Source organism: Pseudopipra pipra, chromosome 3 (genome assembly GCF_036250125.1).
Source record: "Pseudopipra pipra isolate bDixPip1 chromosome 3, bDixPip1.hap1, whole genome shotgun sequence".
Taxonomy (NCBI): Eukaryota; Metazoa; Chordata; class Aves; order Passeriformes; family Pipridae; genus Pseudopipra; species Pseudopipra pipra.
Window position 1 is genome coordinate 81,109,119 of NC_087551.1, and position 17,985 is coordinate 81,127,103.

General features: G+C 40.1%; 1 protein-coding gene across 5 annotated transcripts in view; it reads left to right on the forward strand.

Annotated features, from left to right (window-relative positions):
- The window catches only part of TBX18 (T-box transcription factor 18), a 45,233-nt gene that overhangs the window by 14,356 nt on the left and 12,892 nt on the right, over positions 1-17,985 (forward strand). For 2 of the 5 annotated variants that reach the window (XM_064650053.1, XM_064650052.1), the window contains 2 exons: positions 3,347-3,441; positions 5,989-14,408. In XM_064650053.1, the coding sequence (XP_064506123.1) occupies positions 3,347-3,441; positions 5,989-6,713 (820 nt within the window). In that variant the 3' untranslated portion in view covers positions 6,714-14,408. Of the gene's footprint in view, positions 1-3,346; positions 3,442-5,988; positions 16,117-17,985 lie in introns of those variants that run through there. The other 3 variants (XM_064650056.1, XM_064650055.1, XM_064650057.1) reach the window with 2 other exon arrangements.

Genomic DNA, 17,985 nt, shown 5'->3' on the forward strand with positions numbered 1-17,985 from the left:
GAGCACTTAGATTTCCCAGCAATGTTCTCTGTGGTGAGCTCTCATTCCTGCTCCTCTGACCATCTAGGTCAAAAACAGGCTGGCACTCGGCTTGACGCATGTACTCAAGTTTCCTTTCAGTGTAAGCAGTGACATACCATGAAGGCTGCAAATGGAATTAATGCATGCTCGGGTCTGTGATTTCAGGCTGCTCTTGAAATCTCCTCTTTCTCCTGGCTGGAGACACAAATTGCAAATACCATTGTCAAACTATAAGCCCAGGTTCTCTTGCATGTAAGTGGCATTTAGTATGGATGAATGGCTTGTTGTTTTCTCTTAAAAACTAAGTTGGTTTGTGCAGTAACCTTATGTTTAGTACACTTGCACAGGAGGTGGGAGACCTGTGTTCAAGTGTCTTTTTAGTCTAAGGAGTTTTAAATCCACTTCCTAGGTGAATGCCTTTCCTAGTAGGCTATAAAAGACTTTGAAATAAGGATGGTTTCCATTTCTTCTGTTGTGGATGAACTGATTAATTGCTTGTTCTCTCTCAATCTGTGAATCTTTGAAAATAGCAATGGGAAATCTGAGTAGTGCAAAGTGCAGACTTGGGTCTAGTCCGGGCTGCCAGTGCTGATGAGGTATTTTATCCAAAGACTGTTTAATGCAAACTACTTAAGCCTGCTATGAATTGTATGTTAAACCGTTTCAGCTAAAAAAGGCAGTGTTTCATTATGGTGTATATTGTACATCAGTTCCAGTGACCACATCGCATTTGGTGTCTACAGCTGCTATATTTATGCCCTATCCCTGCAGAGAAAGGAGCAGACAGTGTACTGGCAGGAATGATCAGAGAGTTTCTTTTCGATAGTTACTTTTATTGAGCTTCTCTGTTAGCAGAGGCTACAGCATTAAAGCCTGTTTTTTGCTTCCACCTGAGTTACATAAAAATTGAGACTGGACAGCAAACGAGTAGTTTTTAGAAGATGAATACTTACAGAAGGAGTAGGGTAGTTGTAAAGATTTACAGGAATTCACTGTAAGTATCTTTTCAGTATGTCTGAGATTTTGTCTTCTATCGAGAAACAATTAGCCATGTTTTGTTCTGTTTGGTATGCTTGCTTTTTGCAGAACTATAAAGTAAGTACTAAGGAACCTCCTAAGAAGTGTGAAATCCTGATCCTCTGAATTAGATGAGTTTAAGTGGATTTAGAATTTCTTCCATAATGTTATATAAAACAAGAGACGATTCCCTTTAAAATAGAATGGAAAGAATTGTTCAGAAACCAGTTTTGAACAGGTTTTAATGAAGCAGGACAGCTCTGGTATTACCTGAGGACAATGTAAGTGCTGTAAGAGTTCGGTATCTGCAACCACACAGATCCAGTTGTAGGACTGGGGATATCCAGAGAGGTTTTTTAGGTTTGACTACTAGGAATAGTTTGGTTCAGGCATTAAAAAAAAAGCAGGATATTTTAATTGAAAGACAGTTATGTTTTATGGAAAGGGATTAAGAAGGCCAGTCCTGATAGAAGGGCAAGCCTCTGTAAAATGTTTTGGAGCAGCCTTTAGATGAGATCTGAATGCTTTTATTGTACAAACACAGTCGTTACAGAAGTGACTGCAAATTCTTGTCCATTGCAAATTGACATTGGTTTACTGAAGTCAGTATTGCTGTTTTCTTTGATAGTCTCTGTGGTACCGAACAGGAGTGTTTGAGAATGCAGCTCAGATTTTTAATTGTCAAGGAAAATGTCTATTGGTTTACTCAACTAATGATTAATACATATTGAAATTAAATGTTAAGGTTTTGTTATCTTCATTGTTGTAGCTGGTGTGTTTATCATTAGCGTATTTCAGACAGCAACAAAAGGTTAAAAAAATACTGTGGTAAAATTATATCCAGCTTTTCAATATTGCTTTAATTATTGCAGCTATCTTACTCTGCACTGCTGCATGCAATAATTAAATTGCATGTTTAATTAAAAATATTCCCTTTCAGGTCATTCCCATTCAGTCTCACAGCCTATTTTACAGAAATCAGTAGCTTCACCTTTTAAAAGCATTCCCCGTGCATTTGCAAAGTGCAACAGAATTTATGTGCTGAGAATAGTTTCATTCTTCAGTTGGGCCTTAAGTTTGACCCTATAAAACCATTTACTCAGGAAAGGACCAGAATTTCTCCCTTTAAATACTTCAGGAAAAACATAACTGTTTTGTTAAATAAACTCGGCCATTTGATAGCGCAAATTAGGGTGGTGATAAAAAGTGGAAATTGTTCGAAGGCATCTTGTATAAATTATCGCCTTGGCTGCACTCCTCCAGGAGGTGGCTTTTATCTCCACTTTAACTAGAATTGAAAATTCACCGTTACTGCAGAAAATTAAGGCTATCTTTTTAGTCCAGGTTCAGCTAATAAATACTTTATAAATGTTTCCTGACACACATTTGTGTTCCTGCTGGAAATGCAGTGGGGAAGGAGCAGTATCAGAACCTGTTGGTTGCTTCAAATTGGGCTATTTGCATAATTCGAGTTTACAGAGTGCTACTGCTCAAAGGCAAGCACTTGTTTTTGGTGTGTACCCGATGTTGACATTTAACAGGCCTCTGAGGCCCAGCAGCCAAAAATAACAGCAAAATTATACCTCTGAGTATTTATGCTTCTGAGGTGCATTATTCATAAATAATTGTCAGAAAACAAATGGGCCTTTACCTTCAGAAACAGAGATTTTTATAAATAGTGTCTGCCAGAACTATCTACCCAGTTATTTCAATTTTCTCATTACATTGTTGAAAGAAAATCGCTGAAGATTTTTTGTTTGTAAGAGCATTTTGCTCAGCACGTAATAACTGAGACACAACATTGCTTTATACATTTTAGTGGCAAAAGAGCTGTACACCCATGCCTTGCTCATGTTCTAAGTGTAATTTTCTAGCTCATCAGTAATGAACGGGAATCCTATTTTAATAGAAGTTGTCAGTGGATCACCTTTGTTGTAGGCAGAAATAGAACATCCCTCTGGCAGTTAGAGGCAGAGGAATGATCTCTTAAGGAAATATCATACTAGGAAAACATTTTAACATTTAGCCAAGGCTCCCCACTCAAATAGCCCTCTCAAGAGGCCCAAAATATTGAAATAGAGAGCCAGACTTATGGAATTGGAAAACTCTGTCTGCTGCAAGCCCAGTGGTAGCAGATCTCGGTGATCTCATGGATAGGATATAAGGCTCTTTTCTACAAAGCAAAATCAACTTCAGAATTATCCTGGAATGTTACTAGTTTTTATGTGTTTCTGAGGTAGAGTATCCAGAGATATGTGACAAAATACAGCTTGCTTTCATGCCACCTTGGTTCTTTTGTTCTAAATAGAATGGGACTGGAAGCTCTGGTAGAGTCCTATGCCTTCTGGAGACCTTCACTGAGGACACTTACTTTTGAAGATATACCTGGGATACCCAAACAAGGTAATGGCTGTTTTTGTGTTCTTTCAAAAGAAAAATGCATGAAGATAAAGCTTTGCCCATCATACTTTACGAAAGTCTGTGTCGCTTGTAGAGAAAAAACAACCAACTAACCCCAGTGCAGGCTATCACCTCTCATCAGAGTTATTCTAAGCTGAGAAGGTGATGCTAATTCAATCACTGTGGCAATAAAAATGTTAGATTGTAAAGATAAATCAGATCACATGTGGAGGAGAATTCCAGTTTAAGGGTTTAAATTATTCAGTTTAAGGATTGAATAGCCTATTCCTTAGAGCTATGCACTGGCTACATACAAAAGGTAGAGATCATTTATAGATGACATGTATTGTACACATCCAAACTCTAATGCAGGAATTTCTTGTGAGAAAAAAAAAGGGAATGAGAGAATAAATGTCCTCTTAAGTAGTGAGTAAATAGTGGCAAGCTTAACTGGGTTTCTTCTTGGATGCCTTCTTGATTCTTAAAGACCTAAAAATTTTTCAGTAAATTTGCCAACAAACTTTATCGGCATTCTAGAGCTTGAAAAAATGGATCTCTCTGTTTTGTTTTTTCTTGCTCTTCAGTCTTTGTTGGAAACCTCTTGGTTTCCACTTTCCCCATGATACAGGTAGTGCCATGAATGAAATAAATAGCCTTTAAATGACCTTTTTGGATAGAGAGTAGAATCTTTGTACTCTTTTCTGAATTCTTTTACTTCCAGAGAACCCCAGTGCAAATATTAAACTTCTCATCTTTTTCCCAACAAAATCAAACATATTGCTCCTGATTCTTCACATTTCCTGCTGTCAAATTTACAAACATCCAGTCTGCTTTCTTGATAATGTATTGCAAAGTTGTTAAACATCTTAAAAGCAAAAATCCAGAAAATACAGAAAGTCAGAGAAATAACTTTTATCAGCTTCTTAGCTCATTCCTTTGAGAAATCCTGAGCATCAGGATGTGGGCAACTCAAAAGGAGGTTTTGTGCCAAGTCACAGATACATTGGCTGAGCGTTGGCAGAGTTTTGAGTGGAGCACAGGGGTGAGGGACACTCTCATAAAAAAGGCCTGTAACGAGAAGTTAGCATCAAACCCGAAATGCCTTGTCAGACTGTAAGACTGAAAGGCAGCTCACTATGCAGTTAATCCATTTAGGAGACAGACCAGCTTTATTGCCCTGTTTGTATGTAGGAGCATTGTTTGAGAGCAGGGGAACTGCTGCCATGAACTTTTCGCTTCCTGTTCTGCTGTTGCCTGGGGTTAAGGAGCTTGTTGAAGTTACTGTTGATATTCTGAGGATAGAAACTGGGATCCTTGCAAAGTCTTTAGTCATCTATACCTTAGACGTTAGGGTGGTTTAGAGACTTTCTGAAAGACCCCATTAGAAATTTGCCTGGCTTATTAATGCTGAAAGTGCCTGTCATCAGGTAGCAGAGGCATTGGCGTAGATTGGAAGAAAAAATATGTCTTATACTAGGACTTATGGAATGTGGCAGTGTCTAATGATGCTTTGATCTTGTGGTGTCCTGTTAACAGAGCAAAAAGCAGCAGGCATTGTTCACTAATAATGTATGTTTCTTTTTACTAGCTCACCTATCATGATAACCTGTTAACTTATTGACAACATGTATCTCTTTGCAACATCCAGCCGTTTGATTGTTAATATGATTCACAAATGGGAGAGTCTGCCATGTTAAGAGTCTTCTGCCTGGGAGACTGTGAAAGGCCCAAATTAATTTTTCTACAGTCAGTTTTCACAGAGATACAATCTCTTTAAGAAAGGAAGTGTTTCTTGCAGCTGGGAAACTTTCAGTCTTGAGAAAAGGTTTCACCTGTAGCAGTGTGTTTTCAGGAACATTCAGCACTGGTATTTGTAATTTAAAAAGTTCTTATATCAGTAAATAGACAATTTGCAAACAGTTTGCTGCAATCCTGCCTGTTCAAGAAGTGAAGCAGCTGTCTGCAGTATTCAACCTACACTCTTTCGGAAGTTGTTCTGAAGTTTCGTTCTCAGATTGTTTTGGTTCAAAGTTGGAATTTTTTTGTTTTGAAGTTAGTAGCTTTCCTGAAGCTGTTAACTATGGGAGCCTCTATCATCTGAGCTAAGCAGCTGGTTCCTCAGCTGGTGCTCTGATAGTGACAGTCAGGCACAGAGTGCTTGAAACACACTCCAGACTGTAGTGAGAACACAGACGCATCAAAAATCATCATTTTGAAGAAGGCTTCCTGTGATGTGGTACTCACTTGGCTACATCTTAACTGCCATGCAATTTCCTTCCAGTGTCATATAAGGAGCAGTTAATCTTTTGGGCAGGAGCTCTAAATATTGAGTGACGGTTGTAAAAATGTAACTTCAGTTCTCTTTCTTGGTCAAGTTGTTTGTTTAGAAATATGCATGTGGTTTACTCACACATATATGTAAAAGATTTTTTTAATTAGTTTGAGTTGTGTTTCATGTCAAGGGTTATTATGAAAGCCAAAGGTCTTGATCTGTCACCTAGGAAGTGAACTTCCCCAGCACGCTTCTTACGCTGTAACATTCTCTTCCAGGAAATGCAGGTTCCTCTACTTTACTCCAGGGATCTGGCAGTGGAGTGCCATCTACCCACCCTCACCTTTTACCGGGTTCCCCTTGCTCATCTCCAGCCTTCCACCTCAATCCCAACACTAGCCAGCTGTGTACCCTTGCTCCAGCTGACTACACAGCTTGTGCCCGCTCAGGCTTGACCCTGAACAGATACAGCACTTCCCTGGCTGAAACCTACAACAGGCTCACAAACCAAACCAGTGAGACGTTTGCACCCCCGAGGACTCCCTCCTATGTCGGTGTGTCAAGTAGCACAACTGTGAATATGTCGATGAGTGGCAATGATGGGGATGCATTCAGCTGCCCACAGACTGGCTTATCTATGCAGATTTCAGGGATGTCTCCACAGCTCCAGTACATCATGCCATCCCCATCCAGCAATGCCTTTACCACTAATCAAACCCACCAAGGCTCCTACAACACGTTTAGACTGCACAGTCCCTGTGCGCTCTATGGATATAACTTTTCCACATCTCCTAAACTGGCTGCCAGTCCTGAGAAAATCGTTTCTTCCCAAGGAAGTTTCTTGGGGTCCTCGCCAAGTGGAACCATGACGGATCGGCAGATGTTGCCCCCTGTGGAAGGAGTGCACTTACTTAGCAGTGGGGGGCAGCAAAATTTCTTTGACTCTAGGACCCTAGGAAGCTTGACACTCTCGTCTTCTCAAGTGTCTGCACATATGGTTTGATGAAGCCTTTAAGTAAAAGTACAGTATGTTTGGTGTCTACAATGTATTTCTTTTGGAATATGAAGGGACACTCGATGTAGCTTGTAAAGTGCATGTATATATATATAATATGAGAGGAAGTTTTAGTGAAATTTTGACTTGCTTGTGGCCAGATTATTTTCCTATTTTGAGTTACACAGAATTTGCTCTGTTGCAGACTGCTTTAGTTTTCTGGTATAATACACTTAGTTGTATAACACATTGGGACATATGCAACAAATTAAGCAAGACTTCCTCCCCTTTCCCCCTCCTCTGTTCCAGCGCCTTTAAAGAACGAAATGACACTTGGAGTATTAAACAACACAAACAAGCCCACTTGCCCATTTCCTATAGCACTAGTGAGTTTCTTTAAAACATTCATACAATGATAAGCTGATGCACCAAAGGCATTTTACAAGTTTCTTCTCTGTTATAAGGGATACAAAGGATATTTGGACTTTTAAGTGTTGAGCATGAAGCATCTAGCCTAAAATAGAAGTTTAGCTAATGGATTATTTACAAAGTAAATTGAAAGATTAGTTTGCCTTCTCATGATACATTGTTTTTAGCTTATCAACAGCACAGCATTCTCACTAGGATTTTTTTTTTTCAGCATTAGTCTAGATTTACGGTTAGATATTTGAAGACTAATAATGTGTATTCAAATTGTGGTGATAGAAATAATTTAAACCAACAGCACTAGAAGCAGCATTCCTTAGTACGGAATGAAGTTCAGGTTGCTTAGTTTTTGTCAAAGGAAGGGCTTGATGCTTTTTTTTCCTCCATAAATATTGCCTATAAGACATTTACTGGACAGTAGGATATTCTAAAGTATCTTTGTTTCTGTATTTTTACTTTTTTTAAAGGAAAATGCAGGTTTGATTTAGAAAAAAAAAAGTGAGCAGAATGAGAAATTCCATTATTGGTTTTACCTGTTTTGTTTGTGTATTTCTTGTGTTTTGGATTTGGTTTGGTGTTTTTTGGGGTTTTTTTGTTTGTTTGGTTTTTTTTAGTAAGGGCAAAAGTATCTCAGTATCTCAAAAATACATCACCTGTATCAGTTAGGCAGATGACCCAGTTTGCCCACAAGTGTTTCTGGAAGCAGAACATTGTCATAGCTGACTTCCTGTTGCTTTATTTCTGTCAGCGTTTGTCCTGGAATTGGAGAGGCTTCCTTCATTCCCACCTCTGGTTTTTAAATGGCACTTGTAAGAACATAGATCACAATCTGCTCCTGACCACACTTCTCCAGAGTGACAAGGACATAGGGAAACACTTGTCATGGTGAAATTTCTGCCCTCATCTGCACCTGCACAGCACAGGTGTGTATCAGTCCTTCTGCAAAAGCTGCCTCTCAGCTGCCCTTCTGTCAGAGCTTAACCACAGAGGTTGTAGAACTAATTTTAATGCTTGAGAGGACAGGTCATCTTCAACGGTATACTAAGCCTCATTTATATTGTGCAGGTGATACAAAGGCGTTAGAAGGTGGGTACAAATATAGATGAAAATGTTTCCCCAGTAAGCATTGAAGAAGATTAAGGCCTTTCAAGTTTTACGCTAGATTTTTTTTGTGAAAGTGAATTTTCATGTTTCTCAAGTGTTCCTGTGTCTTTTCTAGCAAATAGTGCACTTAACCACTCCCACTTCAAGAAGGACTCATTTCAGCTTGCATTTCATTAGTGGGATGGAGATAATGCAGGCAGAAACAGCCCTCTTGCTATCTCCTCTTATTATGTGGGAATAGAAGAGAAACCACAACTATCTTGAAGCCTGTGCCTGCAGAATGCTTTATTTTTATTGCTTGCATATTTGTTTCTGTTAAAGAAGATACATATAAAGTTCTCATTCAAAGTTAGAAAGACAAGAGGATGCAATTGAGGAGATGTGGGTTTGCTTCTTTGCTGTTTCAAACTTCCTAAGTGACCTTGAGCAGTTCACTCAGTCTCTCTATATCAGACTTTTTTTCTTCTGTAAAATGTGATAATAGCACTTCATGCCTCCTAGAAAAGGGTGACAGTATATTGAAGATGAAGATCATCTTTACATCTTCTGTGCTGTGGACAGTATGTTACAGATGAATGGCTAGGAAGTGTTCATATGCAAGGATAAGAAAGAGCATTTGTGTACTTCAGGTCTGATGCTGGTTTTGGCATTTCAGTGTCCTTGAGGCAGATCTTAAAGAAAAGACCTGCAATGCTGAAAATGCTATTCAAACTCACACTAATGATTTTTGAAATGGTTCTAAGATGTGTACAAGATGGGCAAGTTTTCAGTTATGTAAATTGTCATAGCTTTATTGGTTTAAATTAACAAGTAACTTGTGTATAGTAATTCTTGCTCCAGCCAAAACTTTAAAATTTTGTAGTTGGACAAATCTTTAAATGGCAAAGATGGTACAATTAATCTGTACTTGAAAAAGGGTAATTACCCATGTTATCTTAAGGGCTTTGACTAGGTAGAAATGTGGAAGAGCTAAATCATGCATGTTCTTACGAGGAGAAAAAAAGGGTTGTGCATGGATGTTCATGGAGGTGCTCCTGACATGACTTTATCATCTGGGAATTTTTTAGAACTGGTCTCTTATTTTTCCTCAAATTACTTTTATCATATAACCACACAATATTGTTTCATTTGTTCCTTAAAATTTGAATCATATTGTAAATACTGGTGTGTCATTGTGAAAAGACTAACTTTTTATCAATACAGTAAATGCTATATATGCATTATATCTATAATTATATATCTGTATTTTACAAAAATGCCACAGAAAATATATTAAAGTGTGTATTCAAACACTTTTTACTACATTTGGAAAACTGAGAGGCTTGGGCCTTTTTTTTCTCTACAACTTCTGCAAGAACAAAGGAAGTGACTCTGAGGTAAGCTCTGGGTTTCAGAGACTTAATACAACAAGCTGCAGCTAGTCCACAATTCTTACATGGTTCAGTTTAACCATCTGCCATTGAATCTCTCTATTATTTGTACGCAAAGATCCCAACAGATGTTGTGTACAAGGAGATACTGAGGCTGATAGCAGAGCTCTGAGGGTTTTACATGGGAAAACGGGACTGAGCTGCTTGCTGGGCTCTTTAGCCAGTGATGGAACTTGGTTGCTTCCTTGTAGCCCATGGCATCCCATCTGCTAAGAGCAATTCAGCTGCTCCCTATCAACTGGATCTGGGAAGTTGGCTCTTCCATGCGACTTGAGCAGAAACTTGGTACTCTGCCTGTTTTCTCTCTCTGCGGTTTCTTTGGTCATTTGCTCTCTGTTCTGCTAGTTCTAAATGCAGAAATCTATTGATTTGAAAGTTTGCAATCTGACTGTACTGTTACTCAGCAATGAGCAACATTTCTTCGTCAAGAAATACTGTTATGCATAGTGGCCTTATTTCCTATTGTACTGCAATAAATGATTCTCTGTGACATAGGGCAGAGGGCCTGAAAATCTGATTACTTCAGAGACTCTGGTTTCATAGTCACTTAACACCAGCATTGTTGCAAATGACCAGAATTAGGGCAAGAGAAGTAGGCATGAAATGCTTGATCATAAATATCAGGCCTCCAGAGAGAATGAAAGCTTCTGTTTTTAATAAGAGAAGAGCCTTTTTTTTTTTTTTTTTTTTGAATAGCACAGTCAGATTCTGAGAGGGCTCATTTCTGCTGCAGCAATGGACATCAGGAGAAAGCTGAAAATCATGGATATTGTTGTCTTTAATAGTAGTAAGCCTGTACTGTGAGCAGTTCAGCAGAAGAAATATAAATCATCATCAGAAGTAGCTCACAGATTCTATGGATATATTTTACCTGTAAAGATAATATACCTAGTCAATCTGTACCTAGGTATGTTTAAAAAGTTTGCAGTTTATCTAATTACCTAATGAGTTAATGGTTTTTGTGAGCTGACTTTGCACTTCAGGTGACAAAATATATTAACTTGTCAGTTGAGCTCTTCATTAATGTGAACCTCAGATTCAATATTTCACCTTGTACTTAACACAAAGATGTTGATATGTCAATTTAATATATGCAAAAATACAGGAGAGTTCTTGTTCTGCCTTATGTTCCACCATATTCCTCAGCTACCCAGTTAATTCAAAACACTGGCATGCCAAGATGACACACACTTTTAAGAGGTGATGCCTTGCTTCATTAGAAAATAACATTTCTAGAGAATTAAACTTTGCTTTTAGTCAGTGTTGTTATCTTCAAGCTCTGAAAAGGTGTTTGTTACCCAAAAAAGCATAAGTCCTATGCAGTCATCACTTATTCTTGCAAAGTAATGTTGAATTGGCTATAAAACTATCTCAGATAGTTTGGTGCCCAATGCCCAGACAGAGCAGTTCCAGCAAATTTTAGAATTTGAACTCCATAAAGTAAATGTTTTTAAGAAGCCTCAGTAAATCAGATCAGCACTGCTATCAGGAAGACTAAAAATACTGTGGGCAAATAGAAAAACTTTCCTGAATTTTATCTGTCACCTTCAGAGGTTTATTACCTTAAATAGTTAATATCCAACATGTTCCACTCCACCAGAATGAGCATTAAACCTCCATGAGCTGGATGAATTTCCACATTTTTCCATTGTGGCCTTTCTAAATGTTGGCAGTAACAACCAGGTTTCAAGACAAGCACCAGTGCTCCAGGTTTGCAGCAGGGAATGGCAGGAGAAGTGCAGATAGCCCAAATACACCCTGCAGTCCCACCATACACTTTTGGAATGTCACAGGTGCTGTGATGGCACCCACAATGTATAGTTCTATCCAAACATAATTCAGTGCGCCTCTCACAAGGGTAATTACGCATGCCAGGGGGCTATAGCCTAAAATAAGACCTGATGTCAAAGACTGGTCAGGAAGGATAAAGCATGATGCGAAAATACTTGTGCTACCCAAAAGCTGGTCTATGGCAGTGAATGTTAAGTGTAGGCCCAGCACAGACTTGGCCTTTGTCAGTACTGCAGCCACTTTGACTATGCCGCACGCTTATGTTCATTTGCACACCACTGGATTTTATTTGGATGCTATAATATAGAGCCAAGAATAAATTTAGAGCACATTGAAGGAAACCTGGACTCAACTGTGGCCAGTGGTAATGGTGCCCCCGACTTGAGCTTTATGGATACCACATTTTCAGACTCTAAGCCATCCCTCTTTCTGTTCCGGAGTGCTTTACCCATGCAGCAGTTGTAGTCATAACTCTCTTGTGCATTTTTCTGTCCCTTTATGGTGCTTTTCAGATGGATGACTGGCTTCTTGCGTTTCACATGCTCATAGTTTGTTTTTAACTTTGTGCTTCTGCAGTTTTTGAGCCATAGTCTGTCTCAAAATGAAAGACAAGACAAGGGTGGAATTTGGTGCTCCATCCCCAGTATATTCCTTTCCACTGCAGATAATTGACTATATATTTCCCACAATGTTTTTATTGTATTTTACAGAGAACAGTAATAAAAGTAGAGGCTGTATCACAATCAAAGCAGTGTTTCCATTCCTCAGGCAATATTTTTCACTAACCCAAAGGAAAACACCTCCCCACCCTTTCCTGGTTACTATACTCAGTATATGGTTCTCGGTAAGAAGAAAACCAGATGCCATATTTAAATGTAAGATGGCAGAAACCAGAAAACCAGAAAAATGGATCCCAATTCAGGGAAATGTTCCTGGATAGTCTTTGTGTTCTTTGAAGTGCAATAGGGGCACTAATGCTTCCAGAGACATCTGCAAAGACCCTTTGATATGTCATTGCTGTTGGTGTATGATAAATGCCTTGCTGACACAGCGTGCACTACAGATTACCTGCCCCATACTCAGGCAGGACGTTGTCAGTGCCACACAAAGACGTGCAAGCGAATGCTGTTTATGTTGTTCTAGTAAATCCTACACCAAAGTGTAACTTCACAAGTGTTAAGCAGATCTCAAAGCTATGTTAAGAGGCCAATTCTCAGGGAGAACTCATTACATGCCAAGCCCATGCACTCCAGTTATACTCTGGTGGTAACTAAAAAGCATCTTACAATGAATATAAAAACAGTTAATCTAAGCAGGCATTTCTTTCACTTTGCTATAACTAAATAACCCACATTTTGGTGGTGGAGGGAGAAGGGGACCAAGCGTCTGGCGGTTGTAATACTGAATGTTTCAGTCACATAGGAATTTTTTTCGTGGAGAGAGAGAAGCCTTGGAAAATGAAATTTGAATCAAGAGGAGGCAAGTGAAGACTGGTCTATGAGAAAGGATCCTTTAGACATCAAAGTATACCATTGTAAATGTCTAAAAATGATCTGTCTGATGTCACATCCTTGCATTCAGTAGAGGACAGAACTGTTACGTTAAGGAGTGTAATGATCTGTGCTACCTTTCAATTATGAAGTGTTGGGTAGAATGAAGGTGTTTGGTAAGGTAAAGGCTGAACTACTTAAAATAATCTGAGATTGAATGCCATTGATTTTAAGTCTTAACATTCTGTTCCTTTTCTCTTTTTTTTTTTTTTTGAAAGATACGGCTAGCAAAGATGAGATGATGCTTAAAAATTTCCAGCCAGATGTGTCTGCAAACATTCCCAGAGATGACAGATATTCAAATGTAGTTTGGATTAAACCCATTATATAGATAAGTGTCTTTTATAGCTGACTGCAGCTGTGAAGTCTGGAATCAGATCTGTAACTCCCCTAAACTTTGAAGACTGTAGTCAAATATGTGGGTTTGGATTTGAATCTTCAGTTGCTTGTTGCATCAGACTGTCATTCACATCTGTTACACCAACAGCTCGGTGCAAAACTCTGATACCAGTTTCAGACTCCACAAAGCTGAGGTTCAGAAAGGCCACTTCTCAAGCACATTGCTACATATGAGCAGTGACAGCAGCATATTATAGGTCTGTAGGTTAACAACTCTCTACGTGCCATCTAATGGCTATCGATGACCCACCATGGAACACTGGCTCATGGGTCACAGGTTGTTGGCTCCCACCCTGTAAAGTATGCTTTACATACTTCCTTCATATTATGTTTCTGTGTAAGCAAATGCTGTAGCTTCCCACAGGGATATTACATGATCCAGTGTGGAAGGAGAGAGGGTTGGCGTAATTGCAAATGGGATGAAAGCTGCTCCTTGAGGTACTCTCTAAGGGCTTATCTATACACAGCGAAACTAGGAGTGAATTTACAACACCTCAGCTCCACAGGTGGGCACTCTTCACATGCAGTAAGCAAGGAGGAGGTGTTTCATGTGGAAAATAAGAAAATATTCCACACAAGCGATGTTCCTATGAAGATACAGTGCTTTGAGCCTGAGTTCCTGCAGTTTCCCTCTCTTGTTTGCTCTACAGGAAGACCTTAAGACTTCAGCCACACTACAAAAAATAACAACCCACAAATGTCTGTCTGGGAGGGTGTCACTGGTTGTCACCATGGCATAGACAGCCTCACCAACTGCAGTGATGGAGCCACCCACGGTAAATGCTGGACAACTCTTCTGACCTGTTAATAGTTGGCAGACTATATGATGACAGTTGCAAGAATCTGATGCACAGCAGTATCCTTTACAGCAGTTTAATCTTTGTCATCAAATCCCTCGGCAGCCATGATTAATAGCAGCACTTGAGCTTGTTTTGAAAGTTGTATATTTGGCAGCTATGAACTTTGATCTATGGTTTCGCTTTAAAGAATCATTATGACACAAACTTTTCCTGTAATCCTTCCATCTAATTAAACCACACACAAATACTATGTGGGGAAATATGATGCTATTGATATAAGCTGTGTGTTTATTACATTATTTTAGGCACTTTATTAAAGTGGATAGTTGTTCCCAGCAAGATAGTAGATAAGCTCCCCCAAAACAATAACATCACCCAGAAAGAATATATAAGAGAATTTCCCAAGGCCAAATTTTATTAGAAACTTTCTTTGTTGATTAATACTGTGCCCTTGAACCCATTAAGGGCTCAGATGCTTTAACTTGAGCTAAAATTACTAGCATTTAATGAATTCAGCCTACTAATGTGTACTTTTCCACAAAACGTTTGCCTTTGTTCCAGATGGTCAAAGGACTCCAATGCCTAACGTGATAGTGTTTGTCTTCCTGAAGTAGTTTTTTTGTATTTGTGTACAAGTTAATGGGGAAGCTTTTGAAAATCGAAGAAAATTTATTTTCATATAAGTATTTTAAACAACAGAACATCCATCATTTTGTAGCCGAATCAATCATAAACCAGCCATTTCTTGCTGGTCTTTATCCTGCTGCACACTTTATAGTGAAATTCCCATGGGCAGGTAATACTCATGTTTTCAAGGTGAAAATATGAACCGTGGATCAGTCTGAGCAGTGTTTTTTCTAGGGTTGAGGTGCAGGGCTGCATAGTCTTGACTGAGTTGACTTCCTTGTGTATTGCACCTTCATGATGCCAGGATTTGTGCAGAAGAGGATTCCTTCCTCTAGAGCAGACTACCCAGCCTCTGAGCAGCAGTTATATGGAGCTACCTGGAATTCCATGGCTTTCTCCTGATTGCCCCATTTTGATCTCCTAACCTGGGTGCCACAAAACAGAGATAACAGAGGTATAAGTCACTGTCTTGAGGCTGCTGTGGCTGCCAGGCCCAGCAGTGTTTATATTTGCCAATCACCATCTTTTCCATATTTTCTGAGTAGACTTTCAGCCAACTGGCTTTTGGCTGAAACATTACTCCTGTCAGTACTGGTTAAGCCCAGTCACCATGGTTTCTGAGTCAGTTGGAGAGCAGACAAAGTACCAAATATAATAATTTTCCCAAATTTTCTGACAAATTTCCAGAGAGTTCATATAAATGTAGGACAGCTGAAGCAACATGAGTGATCCCTTAGAGAATTCACAGCTGAGCACCCTCAAGCAGAGGGAATAGCTGCCCATCACCACTCTCTGGACTTCATCAGAAAGGAATGAAACAGAACTGCACTAAAGCAGTTCCATCTGCTCCTGCCAGGTTCTCCAGTCTTGGTATTAATCCCCTGTGATGAGCTGTGTCCAAGACTACCACAAGACTGAGCAGAATTAGCAGGGACATTTGTCATGTGTCTGCTGTCATGAGGAAGGCTGGATCAGTGGCCAGAAATGGCCTTGACCTAACCTGCTCCTAAATAGCTGGGCACAAGCTACTTGAGCTGTCATCCTGTCTTTAGTGGCTCTTCTCTGAAAAGCAAAACTTGTTTAGGTAAACTGGAATCCTTCTGACATCTGCACATCCAGGGCTTTGAGTGACAGTCGCAGCCTGGGCAGAGTGGAGGTGTCACATTATTCTCAATCAGCCACAAAGTCTTGTGGGTGGATATGGAGTCAAAATGTATTTTATATACAACTAGAATAAAGTTGTGTATAAAGAGCTAATAAAACCTCATAAGGACTTTTTACTAGATCAAGGGCTGCCTCTTGTTCTTATTGAACTCAATGAGAATTTTGCTACTGACTTCAAAGGAAGTTGAAAGGAGCCAGGAGGGGTTGATTTCTACTCCTACATATGTGCTTCTGCACACCAAATTTGCATCTGAAAGGTCTGTGTTTTAGTTAGTTTTTGTTGCTATAGTTGTTGGGGTTTTGCTACTTGAGAGTTTGCATAAGCACAAGATCTGCTACATGTAGATTGTCTATACACATGAGCAAATGGCTTATTTCTGTTGTACAAAACTATCTGTATGCTACCTACATTGCATGTATGCAATGCAAAAACGACGCGTTGAACTGCCTCATCTGAGTGGCTTCATTCTCTTGGGAGACAAAAATCTCTCCTAAGCACTTAATGATTGGTGAAGAAGGTTCACTGTAAGATGGATAAAACCAAATCAAATATAAATTGATCCTTTTGCAAGTTTTTTCCCAGGCTGCAAAAGGGAAAGCTTCAGTGTCTATTCTTTGACACCGTCTCCCATAGCATTCTCCTGTGCCCCCACAGCTTGGACAGGGACGCTCTGTGCTGGCTTAGGAACTGGCTGGAGGGCTGGGCCCGGAGAGTGGTGGTGAACGGGGCTGCATCCAGCTGGTGGCTGGTCACTAGTGGTGTCCCCCAGGGATCAGTGCTGGGCCCAGTCCTGTTTAATATCTTTATTGATGATTTACATGAGAGGATTGAGTCCGCCATTAGCAAATTTGCAGATGACACTAACTTGGGGGGGAGTGTCAATCAGCTGGAAGGCAGGAGGGCTCTGCAGAGGGACCCAGACAGACTGGAGAGTTGGGCTGATTCCAACGGGATGAGGTTCAACAAGGCCAAGTGCCGGGTCCTGCACTTTGGCCACAAAAACCCCATGCAGAGCTACAGGCTGGGGACAGAGTGGCTAGAGAATAGCCAGGCAGAAAAGGACCTGGGAGTTTGGATTGACAGGAAGCTGAACATTAGCCAGCAGTGTGCCCAGGTGGCCAAGAAGGCCAATGGCATCCTGGCCTGTATCAGGAACAGTGTGGCAGCAGGACCAGGGAAGTGATTCTTCCCCTGTACTCAGTGCTGGTGAAGCCACACCTGGAGTGCTGTGTCCAGTTCTGGGCCCCTCAGTTCAGGAAGGATATTGAGGTGCTGGAGCAGGTCCAAAGAAGAGCAACAAGGCTGGTGAAGGGACTCAAACACAGGTCTTATGAGGAGAGGCTGAGGGAGCTGGACTTGTTTAACCTGCGAAAGAGGAGACTCAGGGAAGACCTCATCACTCTCTACAACTCCCTGAAAGGAGGTTGTAGCCAGGTGGGGGTTGGTCTCTTCTCCCAGGCAGCTATCAGTAAAACAAGAGGGCGTGGTCTTAAGCTGTGCCAGGGGAGGTTTAGATTAGATATTAGGAAGAGAGGGTAATGAGGCATTGGAATGGGCTGCCCAGGGAAGTGGTGGATTTTCTGTCCCTGGAGGTTTTTAAGATGAGACTGGATGTGGCACTTAGTTCCATGGTCTAGTAATCATGGTGGTAGTGGATCAAGGGTTGGACTTGATGATCTCAGAGGTCTTTTCCAACCTGCCTGATTCTATGATTCTATGCTTCTATGATTCTATAAGTAGGCATAGAGCCTTAAGACCAGATTCAAGGATCCAAGCAGTTGTCAAAATGGTTTGGAACTTAGCTTAACCACTTCTGAGTACATTCTTCTCCATTCCTTCTTTGCAGCATTTTGTAGAGCATGAGACTTATCAACTGCACCCAAATACACTTCTTTAGGCAAGAGGGCTTCTTATACAGAACTTTGATTGTTCAGAAACAGAAAAGACATTGTTAGAATGGGGGCACTATTTAAAAACAAGCGATTGAAT